The sequence below is a fragment of the Limulus polyphemus genome, unplaced genomic scaffold (genome assembly GCF_000517525.1).
Source record: "Limulus polyphemus unplaced genomic scaffold, Limulus_polyphemus-2.1.2 Scaffold1879, whole genome shotgun sequence".
In the NCBI taxonomy this organism is placed as follows: domain Eukaryota; kingdom Metazoa; phylum Arthropoda; class Merostomata; order Xiphosura; family Limulidae; genus Limulus; species Limulus polyphemus.
Window position 1 is genome coordinate 191,841 of NW_013667489.1, and position 14,307 is coordinate 206,147.

The 14,307-nt window shown below is 35.6% G+C and overlaps 1 protein-coding gene across 2 annotated transcripts in view; it reads right to left on the bottom strand.

The window, feature by feature from the left end:
* The window catches only part of LOC106465236, a 56,772-nt gene that overhangs the window by 16,025 nt on the left and 26,440 nt on the right, over positions 1-14,307 (bottom strand). The window contains exons 3-4 of one of the 2 annotated variants that reach the window (XM_022393108.1): positions 9,097-9,208; positions 2,709-2,789 (exon numbers count right to left, since the gene is read on the bottom strand). In XM_022393108.1, coding sequence (XP_022248816.1) covers positions 2,709-2,789; positions 9,097-9,208 — 193 coding nt within the window. The remainder of the gene's footprint in view (positions 1-2,708; positions 2,790-9,096; positions 9,209-14,307) is intronic. The other variant, XM_013925444.2, reaches the window with a different exon arrangement.

Genomic DNA, 14,307 nt, shown 5'->3' on the forward strand with positions numbered 1-14,307 from the left:
CCTTGCACACTTGACATGTAGCTGCTTGATGTGTGGAATGAAGCTAAGCTTACGGTAAAAAATAAGCCCCAGGAACCACACGAATAACTACATCGCCGAGACGGAGCTCGGGATCTGGGTGGAGACCCCCGTTGGTGGCAAAAATGCAAGCAAATGGTTTTGGAAAAAGAAAATTTAAAACCGTTTGCAGTGGTCCATGTCAACAACTGATTGAGGGCAATCTGAAGCTGCTGCTCAATAAACCTCATGTTCGACGACTGACACAAGATGTGGAAGTTGTTGACATAGAGCCCATTTGCAACAGTCGGAGGAATTTTAACACTAAAAAATGTGACAGTCAAGACACAGCCCTGAGAACACAGAACACAAAATAATTACATACAAAATGCAGACAATGTCCCATAACTATCAAAATTTTACTGGCTTTCTAACTATGTGACAAGAGCCATTAAAAATTCAGCTAAGCTTGTTGAAATGTTTTCCATGGGAGTAAAGTTTGAACTGGAAGCAAAACAGACAATTCTCTGTACAGAAAACAATTAAGTGTAATATTTAATTTGATAGAGTAAAACCTTGGCTTTCTATTGGTTATAAGTAATATAGTACTAAATGTCAGAGAAAATTAGTGTTAATTTCTGAAAAGATGTGACAAGTGAGCATGGCAAGTAGGTCTGATTTTTACTTTATGACTGATACTTTATGAGATTGAAGGCTATAAAAATTATACTTTGCCTAGGTGATGACATTACTCTGATTAATTTATGTTACATTTCGTACTTTTTGGAAGCGTAGTAAATAAATCAGACAAGAGAGGATGCCTAGAGAGAAAATGTTACAATTCTCGTACTAGGGGAAAATTCAGGATTTATTGTTTAATATTGTCTTATAAAATTAAAAACTTGTATACTATTAAAATTTGGATTATTAGCTATATTTTTATGACAAATTTAAACATATACCATGATAAGAAAGTAGTTTATTTAAGTCACTAAAGCCTAATGATATGTATAGAAAAAAGATGCCCATTGCAAAAGTATTAACCTATGCATTCAGATGAATTTTTGACCAATTAAATTTCATCCAACTTTACATTTGAATCAAGACTTTCAGTATTTAAGGTCAAGATTTAGCCACAACAAGAGTATATTTAATCAACCAGTGTTTATTCTGACCTTCGAGTATGTGGCTGACTGCTCCAGTTTGTCAGCTTGCTGAAGACACCTATTTCTGCCACAAACTCAGCATCATACAAAGCCAAGGAGTTCCTCCAGGACCAACAATTTTTTTTTATCAACAAGGGAGAAAATGACATCATTGAATCTCAGACTCCAGAAGCCAGCCTGACATGGATGATGTGTTGCTAAACCTGAGGACATTTTGATACCAGAGGGCACTATGATAGCAACAACCACTTCACTGATTTCAGAGGAGCAAGTCTACAGGCAGCAAGGGTCAAATTTTACATTTCTTCTGCTGATGTCACTAAAAGAGGGGCCAGTGATAGAGAAGAAGTGGAACCTGATGTTTAGATGTCCAATCAGAGAATATGCTCTAACCTCTGATGGGAGCACTATATTTATAAGTTTAAGATAATATTTTTGGATCTTGGATCCTCTGGTGGGTCGACAAGGCCTCAGGAGGTAATGGTAAGAGGAAGTACCCATGGAACACTGGCTGCCACTTGAATGACCAAGCCAACAGTCTCCTTTCCTGTTGCTACCAACACAACAGTAGTGCAGACTAACTAGCTGGCTAGAAATCATCTTCTCCACGAACACTGTGGCAGGAGCTTAAAGTGAATCAAAGTAATTCAACACTGAGGGAAGAAATACCCACCATCTAAACAAGATGGACTTGTGCTTAAGCATGGAGCATTGGTAAACAGATTATTTTGTACATTTTACTCAACTACGAGAACTTCTGCTAGTCACTTTTTTCAGATATCAAACATTACTGCTTACCCAAGTGTTATTTATTACACAACAATGTAGATAGACAAGAATCTTTAATATTGAAACTTATCTAACCATTAGTTCTATCTTATTTGGAGGCTAAGATTTATTTGTTACTATCCAACCTATTTGCTGTGGCACTATAAAAGCCTCTCAACACGGGGTTTTTTGAAAATTATAGAGATGGAATTCAAGTGGGAAACAAAATCTTGGATAAGACTATCAATAAAGAATGACTATACTTAGAGATGTGCAGAAAAATCCTAAAAATATGTTTAAGGAGCTTGTTTATAGGTGATACCTATTGAAACTATACAGAAATCAAAGTTACAACACTTTTAAAATTATTCTTTGAAAATTACACTTAGTTAACTTTTCAAAGTTATAAGTTATCATTTCTTAGCTATTTTCAACTAAACAAATTGCTGAAATATAACTTCTATTTTTACTTACATTGTAAAATCTATTATGGAAGCATGCCCTCTCAATCCTGAAAAGATGTCCACCTAACCTGATAGGGTAAAATACTAGAAGTAATTCAATACTTTCATTAACTCTTCAAAGTAACTCAGTAATAACCTCCACATTATCAAGACATCAAATCCTTAAAGTAACTTACACAGACAATAATTTCTCAATGTGATTCAGTTATAACCTACAAATTATCAAGATACTGTGTCTTAGAAGTAATTTAGTAATTCCAGCTTCCCAAGACATTAAATTTGAGAAGTTACTCAGTAATAACATCCAACTTACCAGGCATATATGGAGGATGCAAAACCACGTATCTCTTACTTACAGCCAGCATTAGACTGTAAGAAACCTGAAGCGTTGAACCTTGATAACAAAGTACAAATGTTATAATTGATATACATGACAATATAAATACAAAAATATTTTTCCTACATAATTAAATATAGAAAGATACAATTTAAAACCACAAATATGTTTGCACACACACACAAAAAAATTTTGCCCAACTACAAAAAGTAAAACCACTACTACATGTCAGAGTTTAACACAGGCCTTGACAAATATTTTCAGATCTTGGAACCAGCCAAAAATATTAAGGGGCCAGGTGTGCCTAACCTAACTTCACTACTATTTGTAACAAATAATGGGGGCTACACTAGTGCCTCAATTCTATATAATAATTTACATGTTTTGGAGAAATTGCCATTAAGAAATTCATTTTGGTTGCAAAAGTTCAAGTATTTCATGTGCAAGATCTGGTGTGCATTCAAATCGTAAGATGGCAGGTTCAAGCATAGCCATGCCTAATACATTTTTAACTGTTAAAACAGAAACAAAAAATATTTGTAGCTCTGTTAACTTTATTTAATTAGTGATTAAAAGTTAACATTTTCTTAAATCAAAAATGTATATTCAATAATATTTACTTCCGTTCAAAATACAGCTATTACTCGACTGCCAGGGATTCGTTCTTTTGCCCATCTAAGCATTTGTCTGACTTTTTCTTGCTTACTCCAGTCTTATATTTCCTACCTAACTGCCCTTGGCAATATCTGTCTCGTGACAATCTCTGCCTACATCAATGCACCCTCTATCCTGGTACTGTATATAAGCACTTCATTCAGATAATATTATCACTTTTTCAAGACCGATCCAATCCACAGTCTCTAACACATCTAATTAGTGGGGAGGAAGGGTGGAAAGTGTTAGAGCAGGTAAGTATTATTGTAAGTACATTTTCAATTTAATAAAATGCTAACTTCCAAAACATACGTATCTTCTTTCACACTACAGCTAGAATCCCAGATTGATAAGGTTGGGGGGCCAGTGAGGGCATTATCCATACAGAATGCATCTGCATAGATCATGGGCATGCCAATAGAAGATTAGAACCCTACTGGAGTTACCACACTACATCCAGAACAGGTATGTTCTTCACCCAGAACCACTTTGGTAGCTAAGGCATTTGGACCACAATATATATACTTGTGAATGGATCCCAACCTGTAGCTCTAGAGTGATGTGTTCTGATCCACTGGAATCACGATGAGAAGGTTAGCAACACCAAAGTGGAAAAACCTTCTCTTCAAATTGAAGAAGTCCAAAAGGCAACACCCCAAACTCGGAATGACAGGTTCTTGTATGTCATACTCAATCTGAGAAAAGAGAACCTATCCGGTCTGGAATTATGAACACTCATCCTCACTCCCCAATTGTGTGGGGAAAGGTAAAGTCTACTTGATCCCAGAATTATGGGGAGGATGTGGAACAAATTTTGCTCAACCAAGGACCCAGGATGGGACCATTCTGCACTTGTAATTATGAAGAAACAATGGACCCTCTTCCATGAACAATGTACTGAACCAATATTGATCAAAAAGAAGGGCCACGCTCAACCCAACCGGATAGCCAAGCATCAAACCAAAATCACTATTATGAGTAGGCTCTCATGTAGGCTAGTGCCTCTCCTACCAGCATCTGGGAAAAAAAACATCCACAGTCCTAGGTAGGAGGGCCCTCAACTTTGCCCTCTTTTCCAAGAGTGGAGGAAATTCACTCAAACACTATGGAGGAACAACCTCTGTCCATAATCCCAGTGACTAGGAACAAGGTGTGGTAAGGACTTTCTAGCTCACTAGTAGAATCAGGGGGGGGGTAATGCACATTAGAGAGTCCTGAGGCACAATGCTCTGGAAACAGTGCAATAGGTAAACCAAATTCTCTAAATCTTTAAAAGCAAACTTCCCTCTGATTTATTCAATCCAATGATTATCAGGGACAGGCAGGATCCCCATATGTTTTACTCATAGTCCATGAGTAGTGGTCCAGAATAATACAGTAATACCACCAAGTCTGCCTCTAGGTGGTCTTATGGAACACCTCATTCATAAAGAGCCTGTTGAAACCTAGATAAAGTATTGTTACGTATCTGCTTGTTTGTTAATTTCCTGTAAAAATTCTTTCCGAGAAACTTCAGCGATACAAGTCCTTTCTTAATTAAAACTACTTTATTCTTTCTCGTTACAAACTTTGTAATACACTTAATTTCCACAGTTACTTTAAACTTAACTATTTTTATAAACACACGCTATAATTCACACACTTTACTTATGGTGCCTACTGCTCGTTTGACTCGATTATCAATTATCTCTCTTCAATTTATCTCTGGCTTGTATACTAAAAAAGATAGCATTTTGCAAACGCTGGGACATTCGTGAGTTTGCCCACTAAGTTATGATCCTTCTAGAAACTCCAGCACGCATGCTCCCAGGATCGCACGACTTCCACTGTCATAACAGTATATTGTGTTAATGGTTGCTAGAGTGGAATTGGTTTGATAAAATCACACCTGCCTGGGCAACACTCACCACAGAGCGGGATCCTGTGAAAAAGATAAAAGTATTAGAGTAGGTCTACATACCAGCCCACTCAATGCACTTCAGCAGGCAATTCAACCAGGTTGCTAAGAACATAGAAATGTAAAGAATCTGATGAGACATGACTTGCAGAAGCCTACTCACCTCCAAAGAGAGCCCAGAATAAGTGATATGGATCAATTTTTGTACCCACCTCAACAAAGTAAACAGGGATAAATCCCGGGAACTGAAGGATCCAAATGAATAAAAAGTCCTTGTCTAGTACCTCTAAAGGTGTTAGTGTGGGCAACATAACACTTCAAAACCCTCATTAGACAAAAGAAATGATTGGAATCTGATCAGTCATGGAGGTGAGAAATAGTAGTCAGATGAATCAAAGAAAAGGATTTATCCTCTTCCCTCGCTTTCAGTGTCTCGAGTAAGAAGGACCAGTGTCGGTATAGGAGGATGTAGGTAGAATGACAAAGCATCCTCCTGTGCACTTGCAGTGCAACCAACTCTGAACAGTAACATCAGTCATAGAAGTGAGAAATAGTGGTCAGATGAATCAATGAAAAGGATTTATCCCCTTCCCTAGCTTTTAGTGTCTTAGGTAAGAAGGACCTGTCTGGGTATAGGAGGATGTAGGTAGAGTGATAAAGCATCCTCCTGTGCACTTGCAATGCAAACAACTCTGACCAGTAACATCTGCAGGCCAGCAGGAACAAAGAATAAATGTCAAGGGAAAGGTGATACATGGTAAGTGAAGCTAAGGCTAGAAAGAGCATATAATACCACCTTAATATTCCATTTAGGTAACTGAAATGGACTTCAAGAGGCTTGAGAGCACTGGGGACTCAATTTTCCTCACAAGTATCTAAAGGTAGTCAATAAGGCGATTATACAAGACGATTGTAGGAGATGCAAAACCCTTGTGAAAGAGCCAGGTCAAAAAAACGAATTAGGGTTGACACCTCTGAACGAAATAGGCTCAACCTCCTTGCAATACACCATTGTTGATATATGTGCCATTACCATTGATAAATGTCCATCATGGGACTATGCAAAGACTGAGACAGATATATGGCAACCTTAGAAGTTAAACACTGATGCTGTGTGAAAGACTGCATAACCTAGTACTCCAGGTAACATACAAATCAGTGGGAAGGCATAGAGGTGCAATCCCGTCCAGTCCTGACTGAATGAATCTATTGCCAATGCCAGAGGGTGAGGTACCAGAGAAAAAAATGCTGATAGTTGAGTGTTCCAATGAGTGGAAAACACATTGATCATCAGTGTCCCAAACTGAGAGTAAATTCAACAAAAACCCTCAATGCAGCATCCATTATGTCAGCAGAATCCGGTTGGGTCAAGACAATTGATTTGCCATCCAAATCATCACTCCCAGAACCTGACAAGCTGTTAGGATGATATAACAGGAGTGGGCCCAATTAAGAAGATCCAAGGTTCAAATACAAAGAGACCTGGATTGAGTGCCACTTGACAGGAAATGTAAGACACCACCATGTAATTGTCTAAGTGAAGCATGATGATTTTCCTCTTAATAAGTCCAGACCTTGAGACATCGTCCTATGAACAGCAAGAAGTTCTAAAATATTATGTAGGGAAGCCTCATTATCTATCCGTAGGCCCTGGAATTTCTGACCATTGAGGTATGCACCCCATTTCTGAAGTAAGGCATCTATCAAGAGATGGATCTCTGGATGAGGTGGCAGAGGAACACTTATCGTAGTATTGTTCTGATTTAACCACCACTCGAAATTGAAGATGTTGATCCTGAATAAGGAGAGTGGAGAATCCACTGAATCACTGTTCATGATCCATTGGTCACATAGAGACCACTGAAGGGATCTCATGTGTGCTCATCCCAAAGAAATGAGGGATTACAGTGATGCCAACATCCCCAAAAGGGAAAAAAAACATCTGTACTGTGGGAGAAGGAGAGGTGAGTAAGAGTCAGACTACCTGTTCCATAGGAAGGAGCTGGATGGGAGTCGGCTGGGTCTAACTGAGATACATGTTGAAACAGACACACAGATGGATGATATATTGTGTTAGAGGGAGAATAAATTTGTCTTGGTTGCTTCAGAAAGTAGAATCTGGGTGTGATGTTCCACCAACTGATGAGATGGTGCCAGCAGTTGTCCATGTAATGGTGTGTGAACAGGCCTAGGGTATTAAGGTGACAAGAAAAAGCTTGTATGATTCGTCAGAACACATGATGTCGATGCTAGTACAAAGGGCAGAGCCCTCAACTGCAGTACCTGACCCTTGTCTACAAAATACAAATAGGCATCGGCAACATCGAACTTGGTCATTCACAGTCCTGGTAAAAAATACCAATGCAGAGTAAGGAATGACTCCATCGTGAACCTTGGTGGATCTAGGAATTGATTGATTTAGATGAGAAAGATTGATGACCAGATGCCCATCTCCTGTCTTCTTCGGCACAACAAACAGACAGGAATAAAACCCTGGAAGATCTGGGATGACTCTCTTCACTACCCCTTGACCAACCAATCTATTATAGCCCTGAAACAAAGTTCCAAAATCCGAGGATCTGCAGCAGATGGGAAATCTACAGGACAACAGCTGGTAGATGAATGCCCTCCAACAACATATCTCTCCCCAACTAATCTCAACAACATACCAGCCAAGAAATCAGGGAAAGTGCAAAAGTGAATAATCGAACAAAGATAGATGCTAACAAAGGTCTCAACTCATCATCAAATTGATGTGGCGATCGCTGAGAGACTTCTGACAAAGGTTAGAGGGATGATAAATACCCTAGCACTGTTGTTAGTGCCAGATGAATCCTAGAAAACTGTGATTATTTCAGGTTGACCACAGACTCCATTCTGGAATCCAAATTTCCAGGAGCAGGTCTATTCTTTGAGAGTCCAAATACGCATCTACCTGGCAACGGTAGGTTAAAGCATGGTGTTCTGACAAATGTGGGGGGAAAAGGCTAGCTGTCCCTTCATCTAACTAAGCAGTAAACCTCCCTGCATGAACTGTAATATCAGGGGATGAAGAGAGAACTAAGAATTCATCCTCAGACCCTTCTGCCATCAAGGAAGGTGCAGACTCAAAAGCAACCAGGGAAAGACCCAAAACATCACCCACTCTATTTACCAACTGAAGAAAAGGAGCCAGAGGCACCTGATCTCAAGTTGGCCTCCTGAGAAGGTGGCAGAATAAAGGAACTGAAAAAAGCAAATCTAAATTCTCTCCAGAATGTACAGGATCAGTCGCAAGTGCAGCCTCAGAGCCCCTTGAAGAAACACCACCAGAACGAATATACGTATCCATCTCACAACGAGTAAGGTCACAAACAGCCTCAAATAGTTCTATACTTCCAAGAGTCCAGAACTGTTCTAGATTCGATTTCTATTTAGCACAGCCCTATGCACAAATAAAATGGGAGAAAATACTACACACAATGAAATTTTTAATCGACATGGTGACTTGGTGCCCACGATTTGTACAAGCCTGGTTTAATAAGATTCATTTTGGAAAGACTTTTTAAATGTATAAACTGTTTCCATTTGAATATACCTCATAATAGTCCATTGCTTTAAAACTTTACTGTTCAAAATAATTCTATCTTCCTTTTGAATAATTTAACTTGTAAAATTGACAAAAATAAAACTTCTTGTGCCAAAAAATGTAGCAATTTTCTCTCTCCCGAGTTTAAAAAATTTCCACATTTTGCAAGATGTTTCATAAATGTTCACTGACACTGTATATATTATCATTTAACACCAGTTAAAACTAATATTTTGCTCACATACCTTTAATTTGTCCAACTCCTGAGAGTTTTTTATTTTTTGTGTCTTCTTTCTTTAATGTACTCTTCTGTTCTGCATGACTAATTAGTACTGGACAAAGAAGAGCCAACACTTCCTAAAGTAGTTAAGCATATTAATCAAAGGAGGACTCCATGCATAACTATGTTTATTTTCTGAAAAAAATCTTCTATTTCGATAACTAATTAAGTAAGTTGAAACACTTGTATTTGTCTGTACTTCATAATGTTTATTGCATTTCAGGCATTTACACATAAACAGTCAATTCCATCCAACCCAACAATGCACGTGCAACAAATACACTCCTAGAGACAAAAAAATATCCAAAAGAAAATATGAAATTGTAAAACTCACTACTTAAAACCATTATGAAAATGATCATATGTATGTATGTGTATGTGTGTGTATAGGTTAACAAACTTATTGATATAATTAACTTGTTGGAATTTTTAAACTTTTTTTGTTGGGTTTCAAAGATCCTGTGATAAAGATTTTGATTCCTTCCCATAATCTGTACATTTAACAAAGGGTATCTTAACCACACACATGTAGGTCCTTAAGAGTCACAGTTACTTAAAAAAATATTCTTAACTAGCAGAGACCTGCAACACAGTTATGATCAAGTTAGTATTGTTACGACAGCAGAAGTCACATGATGCTGCTGGTGCATTGGCACTGGTAGCGTGCGTGATGAGTTTCTCATATGATCGGGGAAGCATATGTTCGAGATGCCCTCTTTGATAGTATATAAGCCTGGCAGAGAAAGCCAGCAGAGATAAATGAAGAGAGAGAGCAGTAGTTACTTTGAGTTCTGTGTAATTTATGATTTTGTTAGTTTCGAGCTAGTGAGCCATAAAGTGTGTGTTTTGCACTCATTGAGAGCAAAGTTATCGAGATTGTGAATCGCTGTGATTTATAGCATGTATTATAAAAGTTGTTAAGTTTAAAGTGACGAGAAACATACTGATTGTGGAACTACTGTGTGCTAAAAGTTTGTATCGAGGAAGAATAAACTGGTTTAATGAAGAAAGGACTTGTATTGCTGAAGATCCTCGGAAAGAATTTCTATCGGAAACAAACAAACAAGCAGATACATAACAATACTTTATTGACCTATATAGCTTATAATCTACTTTAATCATTAATAGTTGTTCCCATCCTTTTATAACCTTCTAGCATATAGTAATAAATCTTAAAATAGAGAAGGAAAATCAAGATAGAAACAAGACTTAGTTAATTGTATTCTGAAATTATGTTATTTTATTAGCAAGTATAAACCTTTGGGATGGGCTGTAAAAATTCTAATAAAAAGTTGGTAAGTACCTTGTTTACAGGTGCGATTCCTTAAGCTTTGCATGCAGAAATTTCATTTCAATACTTTTTACATTTTTCTTTCTGAATGACACTAAATAAATGTTACAAAATATCATTTCTAAAATATTTTGAGTTAACATTGTTGATATGGAGTAAGAAGTTAGAACTGTTATTTTTACTTAAATTTTGAAATTTGATATGCAAATTTTCACACAACACTGATGTGTTTTCAGGTCCATTTGGTTTTCCATAGAGCTGAAAGATAGGTTTACAGAATAACTGGGGATTGTATCAGGATATTTATTACAAAGTAGTTCTGAAACTAAGTTCCTGAGAGACACAACTGTACAGAAATATATAATCATTATTATTCATAAACACAGTGTGTGTACTTGCTTTTGTATGATGGATTGTCATTTTAGTGAAAAGCTAGATCCAAAAACTGCTTTCTCTCGTTTTGTTCCAAACTGACTATACCTATAGTTACTTAGTTAAAACAGTAATGTCAGACATACCTAGAGCAACTAGTGCTACCCATGTGACTGGTCATTCTCAGGGAAATTATAATCCTCGAGATATCACCTGACCTGCCATTGTTGAACACTGCTATCTAAATTTATGCACAATTGCAAACCAGGTATTATTCCAAGGGAATGACAAAAAACAGAGGTAGCTATAACTAAAGTATATTAATGACTTTCTTTTTCATGTTTTATGTAAAAATAGCATATACCTAGAATAACTAACAAGTTTATGCTATTCACCCTTCATTGTTTACAGGTATGGACTAACAATCATTGAAAGAAACTATCAACAGATTTTAAACTTTCTTCCAGCAGAAAAAGTAAAATTATACTTTGCAGACCTTGTGCTGGATGAAGAGACTGGAGTTATTGTTTCAAATACCCACGATCTTGAAGATTATCATCAAGTAAATGAAGTTATCAATAAGCTCATCATGCTGAGCATGAAGTTTAGCAGGTGTTGGTTGATAGTATGTGCAGTTAAAGGGCCTGAGTAAGTATAATAAAACTTTTAACCTTTACAATAGTTCTTTCTTTTAGATGAAAATTAGTAGCTATTAGGATGTATCTATATTAAGAAAGTGTTAAAATATAGAAAGAATGCACTTCTAGAACATATCAGTATCTTATATGCGTGACTGAGTTTCTTGAATTATCAGGAAACTCCTCAAATTTTGTCAAAGCCTCTTTGTTAGTATATAAGTCTGGCGAGAAAAGCCAGCGGATGATGATGAATAAATGGATGGAAAAGCGAACAGTAGTTACGGTTTTTCGGGTAATTTATGATTCTGTTTCAAGCTAGTGTGTGTTTTGCACTCGTAGAGAGCGAATTTATCAAGATTGTGAATCACTGTGATTTATAGCATGTATTGTAAAAGTTGTTAAGTTTAAAGTAACGAGAAATGTACTGACTGTGGAATTACTGTGTACTAAAAGTTTGTATTGAGAAAGAATAAACTGGTTTAATCAAGAAAGGGACTTGCATCGCTGAAGTTTCCTGGAAAGAATTTCTACTGGGAATTAACAAACAAGCAGATACGTAACATTACTTTTGTTCTTTAGAACTATCCGAAATTTTTAAAATTGAAGTACAAGCTGTTAGAGAATTTTAGCCTTTAGCTTGCTCATTAACAAAAAACTTTGATGAATTGTATTATTACCAGTAAAATCTAACCATTTTTAAGAGATTTTTCTACAGCGTGATATTATAGTATAGGTTATCATCACAGCCAATACTAATTTAAAGAAATAATGATATATTATACAATAATTATTTTTGGGCAATAGCTGCAAAGACAAAATTTAATTAATAAATACATTATTTTTTCTTTTATGGTTTTTAAAGTCCTTTTCAGTCACCAATAAAGTAACCTAATACAATTTTGGTGTGTGACTAATATTACATATATCATTATTCCATATCATATATCAGACCAACTATTTACTGACTATATATATATATATATGTGTGTGTTATAAATTTATTGTCTTTCTCATCAAAGGTAAAATTGAAAACAAATCTGTGATGTAGAGGCCTAATGCTTTCTTTGATTGGCTGTACCCTCTCTGATGTAGAGGCCTAATGCTTGCTTTAATAGCCTGTACCCTCTGCTGTGGATTCCAGGTTTACCTATTAAACACTCATCAGTACAGCTTGGGCTAGTAAACCAAAGAAATGCAGTTGGATCTCTTATAACAGTGATTTTTATTTAATATTTGTGAGGTTTTTAAGTCCTTTTCAATCAACATTAAAGTGATCTAAAATAATTTAGGTGTGTGAATATTGTTAGGACTTGTCCCTAAATCATTATTCCATGTTAGGTGAGAAAGAAAATAAATCTGTAACTTTTATATATATATAGCTATTTTTTCTTGTTCTGTAACAGTTATCCTCAAATAGTCTATATGTTATTCTAAAGGTATATAAATATTAGTGCTACATTTCAGAATCAATTTTGTCTGCAAGCTTCAGTTCACAATGTTATTCATGAAACTTTATTTTACAATATATTGAAGAAGTGTGTAACAATTTTTGTAAATGTTTTTATTTCTTAGAATTCTAAATCAAGTCGTGAGAAGAAATTTAGTCAAGGTAATTTCAATAGGAATGCAGTTTTCTTTGATGAAGAGTGGGTATCAGGTTCAGGTAAGTTTAAATCTTAATAAGAAGTTTTATATATTTATATACTTTTAGTTTGAAAAGTTATTTAATATTAAATTGGGGTCAAGTTACTAAAATTCTTAACTCTGTATTTAACCCTATATGTACAGATAGGGTTCAAAGTTTGCATGTCACAATATTTTACAGTTACATTTAAAATTTAATTATCAATTTATTATAATCAATTATTTTATTTATTTATTATTATCAATTTATCTAAATAAATTTGGTATAAAAACATGGTTAATAAATCAAATTTTAATATTATATAAGTTTTAATATTTTAGTTTCAAAAGAAAATATAAAAATAATTTCTCAATCATGTGATATTTATTCACTCAGAATTGCTCATTTAAACATTCTTTCAGCTTCTGAATTTTAATATAAATTACAAACTTATGTTACAGATATTGCTGAGATATAATTTTATTTCATATCCTACAATCATCATGATTTACAGAGCATTAAGTTAGAAAGATAAACCCACTTGCCACACCCTCCTATGACATACTGTTGCGTATCTGCTTGTTTGTTAATTTCCGGTAGAAATTTTTTCCCGAGGAACTTCAGTGATACAAGTCCTTTCTGGATTAAAGCAGTTTATTCTTTCTTGATACAAACATTTAGTACACAGTAATTTCACAATCACTTCATTTCTCGTCATTTTAAATTAACTACTCTTGTAATACATGCTATAAATCACAGCAATTCACAATCTCAAACACACACTAGCTCGAAACAGAATCGTAAATTATGCGTAACTCTCTTCATTCAATCCCGCAGGCTTTCCCTGCCAAACTTATATCTAAAAAAGAGGGCATCCTGAACAAACTCTGTCTTCCCTGATAATTCATGATCAATTGAGAAATTCATCACATGTTACCAGCCTCATGTGACTTCCGCTGTCGTAACAATACTGTCTTTTACAAAGTGTCACTAACCCTCTTGGATGTTTGCTATAACATTATTTACAACTTACAGAAAGAGAAAATTCCAATTTACTGAATTAAGTATAGTGTTAGCTCATTCTGATGATAGATTTTAAAATATTCAGCCTACAGATTTGAAGTTGCTGCATAGTAAGGGAATTATTTGAATGCATTTATAGCTTTTTACAAAACCAGTTAAATTATATTAGTTATAGGACAGTATATTCTTTGTGAATGTAATTATTTTGAGTCTGAGGTTGAACATATG